Raw genomic sequence first — 15,325 nt, 5'->3', positions numbered from 1 at the left:
GACAGAAGCAGTCAATGTGACTGCAGCTGGTTATTCCCACAGAGGAACCCAGGTCAGATTTTCCAGTTGGTTCTGTAAAGTTTATTTATTTATTTAAATATGAAATCCAGTCAACCAAAGGGGATTACATTAGTCAGACTTGGACTTGCTGAGCCACAATAATTTACATAATTAGCTCAGAGGAGGGATGTCTTATTTTGACTCACTATTTCAGAGGTGTTAGTCCATCATGGTGAGGAGGAAGTGGTCAGGAAGCAGAAAAGGAGATACAGGAAGGAAGCCAGGGCAAGGCTTCCCTCACCAGTGACCTTCCTCCCATCGGTCCCTACATTCCACTCTTCTACTCTCTCTCAATAGTCCTTACATTTTAATCCATCACTGGATGATGTCATTAATAAGTCAGAGCCTCAGGATTTGATAGAAGTGCTCTTATGCTACACTATGCTTCCTAATCTCTTAGGTGGTTATCAGTGTGTGTGTGTGTGTGTGTGTGTGTGGTGTGTGCGTGCACACGTGCGTGTGTGTGGTGTTTTGCCCGTATATATGTCTGCACACTGTGGGTGTGCCTGGTTCCTGCAGAGGCTAGAAAAGGGCAGCAGAACCTGGAATTACATATGTTCGTGAGCTGCAATGTGGAGACTGGGAAATGAAGAAGAGCAGTCATGCTCTTAACCACTGAGCAGTTTCTCCAGCCCCTCTTATGTGTTTATTAATCCAATGGATTGAAAATCAAGGTTAACCATTACAGGAATGTCAGAAGACAAAATGACAAGATATGTTTAGAAACTGAATTGGCTTTTATTTGTATTCTAGTGTTGGAGAGCACTTTATTCTATACATAGAGCAAAGACTTCTCTGGGGGTGGGGGAACAGCTTGTTTATATAAGGAATCGGAATGGAAGTTATCAGGTTACCTCTAACATTGAAGCATAACCCCCACATCTACATTCCTAGTAACTGCCCCAATACTGTTAATGCTATGGATGGGATACAGGACTTTGGGAACCACTATAGTTGAAGCCCCAGAAAATGGTGATGTGCCAGGTCCACTGTCACAAGGCAAATCCTATACTCTCATACCAAGGCACACCTCTGGAACTCACCCATCCTCCTGCTTAATTCTGCACAGATTTGCTTTATCTTAGTGCGGTGGCTGGTTTTAGTGACTACTTGCCACAAATTAGAATGATCTGAGTAGGGAGGCTCATTGATGTGACTGTCTTAACTGATACGAAAGAAGATACCTTACATGTGGGCAGCATTTCTGATAGTGCCCCCCCCAATTAAAAAGGGAGGGGTAGAATAGAAGGAGGATGTTTTCCCTTTACCTTGCTTGGCCTCCGGTCTTCCCCTTGCCACTGACCTTGCTGCTGCTGATTCCATCGCCGACATCAAAGCCAACATTTCCAAGCTTGCATTGTTGACAGAGAACCAGAGACTCTCCGGAGACCTTCCCAGTTTTTGGTGGTAGACAGGGACTGCTGAAGCACCCAAACCTGTGAGCAGACCTTCTACCAGGCTGTTCATTCTTTCAGTGTGAGATAGTCACTGCCTGGTGAAATAACCAGCCTCCAGGGTGGAACAGCTATTGGGCTATTCCAGGTGTGAGACTACTTATTATTTTAATATAAGCTGGTTTCACAACTCTTTATGTATATATTCGTGTTATCAGTTCTGTCCCTCTACAGAACCCTGGAAAACACACTTATTAAGTGAAATTTATGGAGGATCATTATTTTGAACTAGTCTCTTGCCTCAGATGTCTAGAAGACCAGACCAAGCCAGAATGGAGTCCCTTAAGGTCATTGCCACTTAACTAAACTGACTTTTGAAGTACCCACCCTTTACATTGGGAAAAAGAAAGGACAGCAGCCAATCAGAACAGGTAAGTCCTATGAATGCCACTTCGAAAGCATCCATCCTTTTGGCCTTTTCTTCTTCTAAGGTTCATTTCCTTTAGCTGATACAGCCAATCTCTACCGCTCACTTTTGATAAGCTCTTTTATTTTATAGAATGGATTATTGCCTAGATTCTTGAGTCATAATTAGCTAATTTGATCTTTAAATTTATTTTTTCTATCTGTATTTTCATCTTGTCAGTGTTTGAACACCTATGTAAGCCAGGTTCGGTCAGATCATAACCTTTTTCTTATTTCTCCATAGATAACTGCTTCTTTAATTGACTAAACTACACAGATTTTTTTTTCACTTTACATATTTTATGCAAATGCTAAACTTTCAATGCTACAGAAAAGGATCTGTTCCGGGTAGGTGAAAAAAAATTATTAATGTTTAAGCCACAAGCATTGGCAAATGCCTCCGCTTTTAACTTCAAAAGAAACCTCATTGATTTTCCTTCAGGCTGAATGCCATTTTGCCTTGATCCCGGGTGGTTTCCACGGCGGGAAGAAAGTGGGCAGGTGACCGTGCTCACGCAGACGTGCGGCCCACAGCGTCGGGTTAAGCTCAGACGTGAGTCGACCGGGGGACGGGGCTCGCGAGCTGCGGTCACGTGACCACGGAGGCCGCGCCGCTCCAGGTCGCGCGATTCGCCGTCACATCAGCTTATGGCGCCGGCCGCTGATTGGCGGACTGCCTCCACGTGGGCGGGGCTCTGCTGGGCGGGCGGTGTCTCGCACTCTCCAGCTCCAGCCCCCGCTGGCGGTGTAGCGGCGGCGTGCTGAGCGGCTCTGGCCCGGCAGGTAGGTTCGGTGTGCGGGCAGCTGGATACCCAAGAGTGGAAGGACCTGCGAACGATCGCAAGGGATCCCCAGTTGCCGGATGCTGGGACAGCATCCTCCGCACAGGTGTGACCGTCCCCGCTAGAGGCGCAGGTGGCATGGGGTGGTGGCCGGGTGGACACCTTGGGCCGAGGGGCCTGCGATGTGGACAGGGCTATTGAGGGGCAGGGAAGGACACCAACCCGGGAGAGCTGGGTCGCCACCCGTGTTGGAGGTTGCCTGTTGTGGATCCCACATCCAGGCAGAGATGGGAAACGCTGGTGCGTTGCTTTGCGACCTGCGTCTGATCTGACAGTTACTGCGACTTAGTGAGGGTAGTGGGCCAGCTCTCCCTGCCTTTTTTGAAGACTGCAAGAAGGCGGCATGCTTCCTTGAGCATCATTAGGAAAAGTCGCGTAACCTGGCTTCCCTGCTTTATTGCTAGTAAACTCGAAGGTGGTCCCATTGAAAACCTGGCCCCATTAGAGAAGTTACCAGTCTGGAAAGTGGTTGGGTTTGTCAAAACTTTGTGGGTTAGCTGAGTTTGTGGCGCCCTCAGTTGTTTTGTTAAAGTGTTTGCTGATAACAGCCGTGTGACCCCCCTGATCTTTAACTTGGATTTTTGGGGCATGCATTATGTAATATAGTTAGTGTGGAGAACTCAGAGTTCCTTATCTGTCTGTGTGACTCTAGAGAGGTAGTGATGTAGAAGAAGCAAGCAGTGGGCTTTACATCACATCGACTACTCCTTACAGACAAAGTTATTTAAATTATTCCTGCCTTCACTGTCCTGTATATTACGCTTATACAAGTATATACCTTATGGACTGGTGAGACTTAGATGAGAGGACCTCTCCATTATGCCTCCAAATGTGTAAATGTCAGAGGAGATGTGGTACGAGGAATCTGGGAGCTCAGGAGGCTGAAGCAGGAGATTGAAGTTCCAGGCTACATAGCTAAGACCCTGGGGCTGGGGTGGGGGTGGTGTGGGGTGGTGAATTAATAATTATAGGCTTTTCGAAGAATATATAAATGCTAACTATTGTTTCTGTGCTTTTTCTTTTAGTTAAGAAAAATATACTAGTTTTAAGTTGTCAAAGTACAATAGTGTGTTTATTTGCATATTAACTGATTCTGGGGGAAGAACCAGGACTTTGTTCATACTAGGCTGAAGGAATATCACTGAATTACAGCCCAGACCCGTTTAATTGATAACCATGTTCTAAAGGGGGGAACATGCTTCTTCTTCAAGGCAGTATAAGTTTCATGTAAACTTCAGTTTCAAGCAGCAGTGCCCAAATAACTGAGAGTCCACAGAGCCTCTGACTTTAAGGGGTTTAGTCCTTTAAATTACATACAAAATTATATGAATGTGTGGGTGTTTATTACTGTATATAAAACTTGGTACAAGTTAAATTGAATGATCAGTAGCATATATGATGGAGATCCAAACACCTAACCCTTAATATAAATTTATTTTTTTCATGACAAAGTGAGAAAAAATATTTGTGATTCATCCCATAAGCAAAGGGCTAAGCCTCTTAATAAATCAGATCCTAGCTGGGCGTGGTGCTGCAAACTTCTGGGCTAGGCTACTTGGAAGGCTGTGGAGGGAGGATGGCCTGAGTAATGGAGCTGGAGGAAAAGGAGGAGAGGTAGAAGAGGTTTTCAGAGAAACTGAACCATCCCAGGGGGAAGTGATTAAAGGATAAAATCAAGACCATTCATAGACAAAGTGTAATTTATTACAAATGGATGAAGCTGTGCTCAGTATCACTCAAGGTAGATATGGATTAAGTAAGCACCAAGATGTCTTCTCTTTCCTATGGAGTTGAATCCACCCCACCCCGGGATTCTGGAGAGACAGGTACCCTCCTCCATTGTTACAAGTGGTTCCATACCTGTGGAGAGCAGCTGAGCAGCCTGCCCCGGGTTACACACAGTCTCCATCTCAGAGCCTGCAAACCCTGGGAACCAATCAGCTGTCTTCTTTCTGTCGTAGGTTCAGTGCTCACACTCATCTGATGACAGGTCCTGACTCCAAGTGACTGACGTGCACCTCTTGTTTCGTGGGCAGCATTCCAGGTACTCCTCCTGCCTGTGCCCTCTGGCAATGTTTGGCTTTTTGTTGTTTTGTTAACTTTTGATTTACTTCCTTGGGAAAATGTCAGAAGTGGCTGAAGACAGCCTGCTGGGTGGCAGCAAGAAGGAAGCTGCTGTCAGTACTGCCCAGGACGTATTGAGGGCGCTCCCAGTGTGTGGTATGTTTCTGACGCCTCCTACTGAAAGAGACCATGTGGGAACTAACGCCACTCATGACTTTTGGACTGGCAAGACAAACTGTTGAATTTTAACCAGAAGTGACAACCAAAATATTGCCTAGGAGAGAAAAATGAAATACTAGCCGTGTTTGATAACATAGGCGTGACAATAAAAAAGTAAACAGGTATTGCTAGTGGCTGCATTGATCATGAAACCAGACAGCATACATGCACTACTGTTAATGCACGTTAATAGACTGGTGCCTGTTAGCAGCAGTAGTAAGAGGGAAGAACCTAGAAATGAAGAAAATGGGACTGTAGGAAATATCTGGAAGTCTAATGAAAGATACTTGGGAACGTTCCTTCTGCGTAGACGACTCTTTAGCACATTCTCCTCCTTGGCTTCATGTTAGAAAGAATGTTTACAGCACAATAGCTTCAGTTGCTGTCCCTGGGTGCCTTCTACCCTGTGTTTGAGATAGGGTCTCTCATTGGCCTGAGACTCTCCTAGGTAGGCTGAGCTAGCCGACCAGGAAGTTCCAGGGTCCTCCTGTGTCTCCTTCCCATCTTGCCATCAGTGGGATTATTTAGACACAAGCCACCATGCCCTGCTCTTCACCTGGGTTCAGGGACTCCAGACTCAGTCCTCATGTTTCCAAGGCAGGCACTTGGCTGACTAAGCCATCTCCCCGGCCCAAATGAAGGGTTTCCTAAGTCTAAAAAAACCGGGAATAGCTCAGGGGAGGCTACCCTCGAGGATATGCTACACATTGATTCTGTTGCTTCTGGAGACATGATTGGGAAACTACTGGAAGGTTATTAGACGAGAGTGCCTGAGGGTAGTAAGCTAGCATGAGTGGCTATGTTGTGAACGCTTATGGGAAAATTGTTAAAGGCATTACTTAGGGTAATAGCTAGCGTGCAAGCCAAACCTTAGGGCAATAGGCAAGGGAGAAGAAACCCTATCAAAGGTATCTTGCACTGTGTTGCTCCATCCTGATCTTCACATGTGATTAATATCTAATTTCAGCATTATATGATATGAAGAGGTCAGACTAGGAATGATATATGTATATATATTCTCTTCTGGCACCAGGGGAGGCTGGTGGCCACGTCTGTGCTACGTAAGATTGTTGTTAGTCCAGAAACTGCCTACAGCTTTTCTGAAACATTGTGGAGATGTGAGGAGTAAAGTGCCACACACTTGTTGTGCAGGGGCTGCCATGGACCTGGTTCTCAGCGTCGCCGATCACTACTTCTTTACTCCATACGTATACCCAGTCTCGTGGCCCGAGGACAACATCGTCCGGCAAACCATTAGTCTCCTGATTGTCACAAACCTGGGTGCTTATATCCTCTACTTCTTCTGCGCAACCCTGAGCTATTATTTTGTCTATGATCATTCATTAATGAAGCATCCACAGTTTTTAAAGGTAAGAGATTTTCGAGTTTATGTTACCTTAATGATACAATGTATGGTGACTTTTTCAGCTAATTAAACTGGTTATATGTAAATGAAGTTTTTGAAAACAGCCCCCTGAATGGGTTGGATGTTTTTATAGGGGTTAATCACTTCTTTCTTTTTTATATTCTAAATAATAAGTGGATCTGGTTTTCCGCCAGCTGCAAATCTTACTTCCCCATGTACATAGATGAGAATTACTTTGCTGATATTGGTGAATAAATATATGTATGCAGTTATTGTGCTTATGTAAATATTTTACCCTCTGGCCATTGCAAGATGAAAGGTAGTTTTGCTATGTGTTTTTTCGGCGGCTAAGCTGGGGATTCAAGGTCAGCGGTTGAGACTTGTTCATAATCAGCTTGGAACAATTTTCTGTGACCGCCACTGTCACTGGTCGGGTAGTCCCTGGACTGAAAGGAACTGGTGAGGGAAGTTCACTTAAAGATTGCTCCATAGGCTTTACTCCATACAGACTACTCAACATATAGACGTGGTGAAGACGAGAAAAGAATTCAGAAGTGAAGGTACTTGCTGCCTTTGGTTGGTATAAAGGAATGCCTCTCTTATGCTTTCCTGTGTGTTAAAGTCTTCACAGGAAAAGTTAGGAAGTTGGCTTCTTAGTATAAAAGAGAATTTAGTGGGCCTGGAGAGGGGGCGCAACAGTTGAGAGTGCATGTTTTTTTTCTGCAGAGGACCCAAGTTTGGTACCCAGCACCTATGTTGACAACTCACAGCTGCCTAAAACATCAGCCTCTGGGGCCTTCTGGTCTCTGCAAACATTGCATTTATAGGCACATATCTACATGCACACAGACACACACATTTAAAAATAAAATATGAAATAGAATCTGAGGAAAAGAGAGAAAATTGAGGGGTAGGAATATAGTTTGGTGGTAGAGTTCTTACCTGATACGAGCCAGAGTCCAACTATGAACAGAAAATATTTAAAAACCACCCCCAATCAACTTTATGACAGTTTTTGTTGAACAGATTTTGTGACTTTTAAATAATTGGAACTTTCATCTTCAGAATCAAGTCTATCGAGAGATCATGTTCACGGTCAAGTCTTTGCCCTGGATTAGTATCCCCACCATTTCACTGTTCCTCCTGGAGCTAAGAGGTTACAGCAAGCTCTATGATGACATAGGAGACTTCCCAAGTGGTGAGCAGATACTGGGGGCGGGTGGGGGTGCTTAAGTACAAGCTGTTATTGTTGTGTTGTTTGTTCTTTTGTTCTTTCTTCATGTGTATGTGCATATGTGTTCATGCATGAAACAGGTTAGAGGGCTACCTCAAATGCCAGCTTCAGCAATATTCTTTACCTCCTGGGTTTTTATTGTTGTTTTTTTGTTCTTGTTGCTGTTGTTGATTTGGGGGGTGGGGGGCATTGTTTGTTTTTATTCTTTTGCTTTGTTTTGTTTTGCTTTTTTTTTTTTTTTTTTTTTGAGACAGGCCTTCAGTATGTAGCCCTGAATGGCCTGGAACTTACTTAAATGGAGCAAAACCACACAGAGATCCGTCTGTCTGTCGCCTCTGTTTCCCAGGTGCTGGAGTTAAAGGCATGTGTCACCTGGTCAAGTCTAGACAGGTTCTCTCATTGGCCTGGAGTTTGCCAGTTGGTCCAGACTGGCTGGCCAGCCAGCCAGCACCAGTGTTCCTACCTCACCAGTGTGGGATCCAAATCCCCATCATCACAGTTAGCATTTCTTTCTTTCTTTTTTTTTTTTTTTTGTATGGTTCTTAAGAATCAAACTCAGGCCCTCAGGCCTGTGAGACAAGTGCTTTACTGGTGAACCATCTTTCTAGCCGGCCTGCCTGCTTCCTCCCTTCTCCCCTTTCCTTTCTTCCTTCCTTCTCCCCTCCCTTTTTCTTTCTCTTCTTTCTTGACAGAGTCTTGCTGTGTAGCCCGGGCTGGCTTTAAAATCACCAAGTGTGCCTCCGTGATTGTCTTACGGTTTCTTTCTTTAAGTCTCCAAACATGCCTCTATCTCCAGCTGCCCTGTTGTTTCGACTGTTCTGCTCACTTCCACTTACGTCTCGCCACACATGTGGACTTTAACTACACTGTCATTTTTAAAGTCAGTTTTCGGTGACATCATGCCTATGGAAAAACTGATCAGGGACCCTTCCGTGTATTTCCTAAGACTGCTACTTCAAACTGCTGGGAAAGTATTTCCAGTAGTACGTGAGACTTAACTGAAAGTCACAGTCAGCTGTCCTGCTGTTTGTCCGTATGTCCTCCCTCTCATCTGGGCCTGCCTGCTTCTTTGATTTCATTGCAGAAACAATGCCGTGTATGCAGTTCGCATTCTGGTGATTTAGTAACCGTGGTCACGGTTTCATATCTGTAAATATCGTCATAGAGTGTATTAATCATAGTAGTCCATTGTGTCTCTGTTCAGAGTTTAGAAACTGACCCCTACATTTAGAGCTTGAGACTTCCTTCTTTTAAAGGTAGTCTTGCAGCAATGTGGTCTCTGTGTAGTTCTGAAGTTCCTTCAAGACTTGTTCCTGACATCCAGAACACAGGAGGGTAGAGCAGCATGCATTGAGATTGACAGGCGCCAGCTGCAGCTTGTGGCTCTGCCCCGTGTGCACCCACTGCTTTTCTCCAACAGCTCTGCAGAGAATTGTCAGGCTGCTTTTAGAAGCAGCGTATGGGGGACCAAATGAGAACCTGCCCATATGCTCCGAGGCTTGAAGCCCGGCTTGCTGATACCAGAGCTGAGCTCTCAGAGTAGGAGGTGGTTAATTAGAAGAGGCTTTGACAGTGACTGAGGGAGTGGGCAAAATCAGGGAGAGGGCATTCTGGCCATGCTGGGCCAGTGTTAGCCCAAGTCAGAGGTAAGATACTGCAGGCACCGGAGGAGGTTGAGTGCATCGGCCTGGTTGGAGCAAAATCCCAGGAGGATGAGGCTGGAAATCTTAGAAAAGGACTCATTGTGGTGTGAGTTTCTGGAGTGACAGTATTTCGTGGGAAACTGAGCTCCAGGGCAGGAGGCAGCGCACAGCGATAGGATTTAAAAAGGCTAAGGTGAAGGAAAGCAGTGGGGCTGTCCTCTATCAGGGGCATCTTCGTAGCTTAGTTAATACTTGTACTAGAAAGATGACTCCAGCTAAGAGGCCCTAAGTTCAGTTCCCAGCATCCACATCGAGGGGCTCACGACTGCTAGTAATTCCAGCCACACAAGAACCAGAACCTTCATACGTACATGCACATACTACATACACATGGTTAAAAATAGTCAAGTTAATGCTGGGCGATGGTGGTGCACACCTTTAATCCCAGCACTTGGAAGGGAGAGGCAGGTGGATCTCTGTGAGTTTGAGGCCAGCCTGGGGTCTACAGAGTGAATTACAGGTCAGCCAGGGCTATACAGAGAAATTCTGTCTTGAGAAACAGATAAGCAAAATAATAAAGTTAAGTCATAATAAAGAAAAGAAATACTGTCTGGGCAATTTTTATGGTTTTGTATCGCAGCTAAAAATGTAATTAGAATTAAAAAATGCAAGGTAGAACATGTCAAGTTGTTAGGTGAGGGCAAGTTGGGATGGAAGTGGTTCCAGGTAGTGAAGGGAGATGACCTTTTAATGTGTTGATTGTGTTTGAATTTAGGACCTCCTTTTGCATTTATGTGGCCATGTGGGAAGGGAGCACTAATGGAGACAAACTTGGACTCTTGTTCTGTGTGGTCTCTTTTAGGCTGGATTCATCTCGTTGCTAGTGTGGTATCGTTCCTGTTTTTCACAGACATGCTGATCTACTGGATCCACAGGGGCCTGCATCATAGACTGGTCTACAAGGTAGAGTCATTTAAAGGGCAGAGAAGGGGGAAGATAGAAGACATTTCAGTATTATAAAGTCTATACTCTAGACTGTAGGGCTTCCTCTTGCTTGTATTCAATACCCAAGAAGCTCTCCTGGGCGTCATCATAGGGGCTCTATGCATTTTATTTATGGTTTCCTTCGTGGATCTGGAGGGCCTGTCGTACAGTTCTAACCCTGGAAGTAAAGAGGAAGTGAATTCCAGTTAGGCCGTATCTGTACCAGGAGTGGAAGCTATGTTTGCATATGGCTCTAACTGTATCCTTTTCCTCCTCAGCACATACATAAACCTCATCATATCTGGAAGATCCCCACTCCATTCGCAAGTCATGCTTTTCACCCTGTGGATGGCTTCCTCCAGAGTCTGCCTTACCATATATACCCCTTTGTCTTCCCACTGCACAAGGTGGTCTACCTAGGGTTATATGTCTTGGTTAATGTCTGGACAATTTCTATTCACGACGGTGATTTTCGTGTCCCCCAGGTCTTAAGGCCATTTATTAATGGGTCAGCTCATCACACAGACCACCACATGTATTTTGACTATAACTACGGACAGTATTTCACACTGTGGGATAGAATTGGGGGCTCTTTTAAGCATCCTTCTTCCTTTGAAGGGAAAGGACCACATAGTTATGTGAGGAAGATGGCAGAAGGAGAATTCAACAGCCTTGCAGAAAACGGCTGTAAAAGCGAAAAACTGTGCAATGCCGAATTTGCAAAGACTAAGTAGATTATTGCCTAGTTATTAAGTATTTTAAATAAGGAAATAATCTACACACAGCCAAGATACATAGCAAATAAGTGGTGTTATTTGACCTCAGCATTGCGTGTCGTGCTGAAGAGCAGTCCTGACAATAAACTGAGGGAAAATGCTGGGAGCACCAAGATTGTAAGCTCGTGGCTAATGTGTCAGGCATTGGCCCAGGGACAGTTTGTGTCTTTGCAGGCCAGCAGATCCGCAGCCTGTGCAGCCCCAACAGCAACTTTAAATAAGGTAGAAGATAAACTATGGAAGAAGCTAGTCTGTGTCCTTTTGCCTTAATCCACTCATATTCATTAAGGGAAAAATCCGCTGTGCTTAACAATACTGAGACTAGCCAAGAAATACTAACATGAAGATGGCTCCTGTCCCAGGAGCGGCTGCCTCTGCAGTGGCGGTGGAGGACTTGCAGGACGTTGTTCACATAGGAACATCAGCCCGAACTGTCTGATACACAAGTGGCTAGGTATATGATTGATTTAATGGCTGGTTAGTAAGATTATATTATCTTCTTATACATAGGCGCCTTACTCCCTGGGGCATTATCAGATTTGAATAATGAATAAATAATGGTAATTGTTTAAATGTCAGCTCTTCCATGATTCAGTCCAGATATGAGATTATTTAACTGACGATCTTGATGCGTGTCATTTAAAACTACTGTTTACTAAGCCTACAGACACGGATCCGGATAATGCTCGGTATCAACTTGGGGCACCCAGGTGGCACATCTCTTTTTAATAAGGTGGAGGCACTGTGCTTTTATGTATTTCCAAGTTACGAAGCTGACTTTTGAAATGAAGGGAATAATTGCCAAATACTTAAGTCTACCTAAGATACGTTTTGAAACCTCATCCTCCATTTCTTCCCCCTCTTCCTACTGCCTCTGCAAAAAAAATCCTTTGACAGCCCCATGAAAGGTGGGTGCTGGAAGATAGTTATATTGGTGTAAACCTATTCTATTGGCTGTTTATGCAAAAGCAATAAAAGTTGATCATGACTGCTATTAACCACTTAAATGTTATAGCACAAAACATCCTTTGTTTAAATTAGTGTCACTCTGAAGACAGAGGTGATGTGGGTTGTAAAAGCTGAGTGCTCCCCAGATACCCAGGGTCAGACTGCTGGATGTGAGAGTTACTACAAGGATCTCTCACTCAGCAAACCCTTGCTCACTCAGTTATTTGACATTATCAAGTGCTCTGAGGGAGTAGAAATGGAAATAGAGAGTCTCTGGGTAAGGAGCTAGACTTCCTTTTTCCTGGAGATATAACCAGGACCCCTGCTTCCGAATACATAAGCATCACTAAGATAAGGAATGATTGGGATGTTGGATGAATCCCACGCCCAACTCTTAGCGAAGGATCCTCAAGATACACTGTTTGATACTACATCAAGAAAGGGCAAACCTCTTCTCAGAATGGAACATCTCCATCACCCCTTCTCCCCAAGGCTCAGTAAACATCAAGGAAGAATCTGAGTCCAGGGGAGAATGCTGTGAGATTCTGGACATGTGAGACCATCGTGCTTATGATCTTACTGTAACTGTCCGTCTGCACACCATCCAACCAGTGAACATTCCAGCGTGGATGGGGTGGAGGGGCTCCCAAGGTCCCTACTCTAGCCGGGGAGCTGTTGACAGCTGATGGCTGCTAGGGAAGGGAGAGTCTGTTTGCAGTGGTACACTCTCTAAGTTGCTTTTCTGCCAGTGGGTGACCCTGTACCTCTGAGGCTAGGGGCAGCTCTAATTGGACTCTGGCTTATAAAGAAGAAGATAAGGTGAATATGAAATTGGGAGAGAGATTGGGAGAAGTTGGGGTTAGGAAGGGTGGCGTGGATACGGTCAAACTGCATTGTGGAAGTGTATGAAGTCAAGATCAGCTAAATACAATTTCAGAGGCAAACCTGGGAAGTCATCTTCAGCTTCACCTCAGCAGTTGCTGCTAGGACGAGTGGGTCACAGCGGGTGCCCTTTACAACCTTGCCCCTCATAAAAGATGAGCCACTGCCCCCAAGTAGGGTCAAGCACAAAGAACAGTGGCTTCTTTCTGCCTTCAGTGATGATAGCTCTTAGTCTTCTGCTGGGTCCTCATCGGGAGTATGGTGGAGGCTACCTTCCCCTTCCCGCTGGAGTGTGAAGAACATCGAGCTGAGTTACAGGAATATAAAAGTAAAATTGAAAACCAGACGTTGCTCACTGTGAATTATCTTTAATGAGGTAAAATAGCTAGTATTTTTGTTGTTACAGCATCCTTTTTCAAAGCATGTTACAAGCCAGTCTACAGTAAAATTTAGAAACAAGATAGAAGCCAGTCCCTACTCCCCTCCCTCCCCAAACAGAATACACTTCTCAAGGACAAGAAGTGCATGACTCAGGGTTAATGGGCTTGACCATCAGGGCAGGATTTGGTATCAGAACAAAAAGTTAAATAGATAATTTGCTTTGTGAAGATAATTGTTCAGGGGACAGGATGTAGCCTAATGATAGAGTGTGTGCTTAGCTTGTATGAAGCTCTCAGCTTCATTCCCAGCCTGGCAAAAATGTTTTCTTCCTAAATCTCTAAAGTTGAAGATTTTTATTAATTCTAAGTGCAATAGACTTTTGTTTTTTTTTTTTTTAAAAAAAAAGGTTATATTCTGGTCTCTTTAACTCCTGAGTTGAGCCTGTCAAATTCTTCTGAACATGCAACCATTTGTCTTTTTTATAATGAGATTTTCTTAAACTTGGTAAGAGTCTTAACATTTTGATTCAGTCCCCTGGTCAGACTTGGGTTTGGGTACCCATCCCTCAGACATCACCACTGAACAGTGGGAGGTATCAGAAGTTAGTCTTTTGACTTGGAGCCCTCTGTGCCCTCTTGCAGAGCCAGCTTATCTCATAGGCTTCTGTTAATCTCCATTACTTATGTCTATTTCTTTTGATATTGTAATTTGACTCAGCTGTTCATTTGATGAAAAGTCGACCCCCTAACATGCTGCTAAAGAAACCAATAGAAATTTAGCATACATCCCGCCCCAAAGGGGCACTGTGCCGGTGGTTCTTGTCTGTATGCTGCTTGCTTTCCTAAAGTTACATGCGCCTGTCCTAATTGTACAGTTCAGCCTTAACATTTAAATACCAATGTCACCCTCCCCTGCCCCCCATCAAGCAGAACATGTCCTTCACCAGGGCATGCGTTGTCTCTCTCTGCAGTTCCCCCCAACCTTGGGTAACCACTGATCTACTCTGTCCCTGGGGATTAATTTTGCCCATTCTAGAATTTCATTTAAATTCAATCAGATGAGACATACTTATGTGTTGATCTTTTTTTTTTTAGCTTAACATGTTTTGCTATGTGTACTGTTGTATTTATCAATAGTTCATTCCTTTTCATTGATGAGTAGTGTTCCTATTACAGCATTATACTGAATACTGTAGTACTGTTGGCTGATCTGTATATTTGTTGATGGATATTTGGATTATTTCCAGTGTGGAGATACTTTGAATAAAGCTACCCTGGACTTCTGTGAACAGATTGTTGTGTGGACTTGTGTTTTTATTTCATTTTGTTGTTGTTTCCTTCCTTCGTTCCTTCCTTCCTTCTTCCCTCCTTCCCTCCCTCTCTCCCTCCCTCCCTCCCTCCTTCCTTTCCTTTCTCCATGTTTTCTGAGACAGGGTTTCTTTGTGTAGCCTTGGCTGTCCTTTCACTTCCTTAATGTCTTATAAGGAAAAATGTTGAATTTTGGTTAATGGCAACTTGACAACATTCGTCTTTCCTTGTTACTGCATTTATTGTTCTTCCTAGGACATCTTCACCTCCCCCACAGGGTGCCTGGAAGCTGTGGGAAGATTCTGTTGTCGTTGGGCAGTTTTTGTCTTTTGACAAGATTTCATTCTGTGACCCTTGCCTCCCATTTCTTCCTTTCCCTTCCCTTGTGGTTCAAAGTTCATTTGGTTCCGTGGCTGGGACTAAGGTGAGGCGCATTCTCTTCCATTCTGGGATGTGATGTGTAGTGGTCTAGTGATCCAGAAGTTTTGGTCCACAGTCACGTGGCTCTGCTTGGGCTCTGGTGAGGTAAAAGATCATGCCAGGGAGCCTGTAGGGTACAATGCTGCTCACCTCACTGTGGCCTGAAAGCACAGAGTAAATCCAGTCATTTTAGTGGCAGAAGCCCTTTTAAGTTGTCAGCTCTTTTCTTCAGATTTGATGCACTATATTTCAAGAAATTTGTTTGCTTTGTTTAACTTATAATTTTTTGCCACAAACTTGTTTGAACATTCCCCTATTAACATGTCAGCAGCGATAGTTA

The 15,325-nt window shown here is 44.3% G+C and overlaps 1 protein-coding gene across 2 annotated transcripts; it reads left to right on the top strand.

Annotated features, from left to right (window-relative positions):
* The first annotated feature begins 2,606 nt into the window (after positions 1 to 2,606).
* Sc5d (sterol-C5-desaturase) lies at positions 2,607 to 14,550 on the top strand. Of its 2 annotated transcripts, none has more exons than XM_041657450.1 (6): positions 2,607 to 2,702; positions 4,723 to 4,805; positions 6,197 to 6,414; positions 7,476 to 7,608; positions 10,150 to 10,250; positions 10,550 to 14,550. In XM_041657450.1, the coding sequence occupies exons 3-6, from the start codon at positions 6,205 to 6,207 to the stop codon at positions 11,003 to 11,005; spliced, it is 900 nt and encodes a 299-aa protein (XP_041513384.1). In that variant the 5' UTR covers positions 2,607 to 2,702; positions 4,723 to 4,805; positions 6,197 to 6,204; the 3' UTR covers positions 11,006 to 14,550. The 2 variants fall into 2 exon arrangements, with proteins under 2 accessions (XP_041513384.1, XP_041513383.1); XM_041657449.1 differs by having other exon boundaries at positions 2,658 to 2,807.
* The last annotated feature ends 775 nt before the right edge of the window (positions 14,551 to 15,325 follow it).

This window comes from Microtus oregoni, unplaced genomic scaffold, assembly GCF_018167655.1.
Source record: "Microtus oregoni isolate MIOR12 unplaced genomic scaffold, Mior012 000008F_ref0000371, whole genome shotgun sequence".
Classification (NCBI taxonomy): Eukaryota; Metazoa; Chordata; class Mammalia; order Rodentia; family Cricetidae; genus Microtus; species Microtus oregoni.
Note: the sequence above shows the minus strand (reverse complement) of the source record. Positions and strands in the feature narration are given on the sequence as shown.

Bases quoted from the DNA above. Each gene is read 5' to 3' on its own strand.
- Sc5d (XM_041657450.1), top strand. From the start codon at position 6,205: ATGGACCTGGTTCTCAGCGTCGCCGATCACTACTTCTTTACTCCATAC. The intron at 6,415-7,475 runs GTAAGAGATTTT...TTTCATCTTCAG, and splicing joins AGCATCCACAGTTTTTAAAG to AATCAAGTCTATCGAGAGAT. The intron at 10,251-10,549 runs GTAGAGTCATTT...TTTCCTCCTCAG, and splicing joins ATCATAGACTGGTCTACAAG to CACATACATAAACCTCATCA.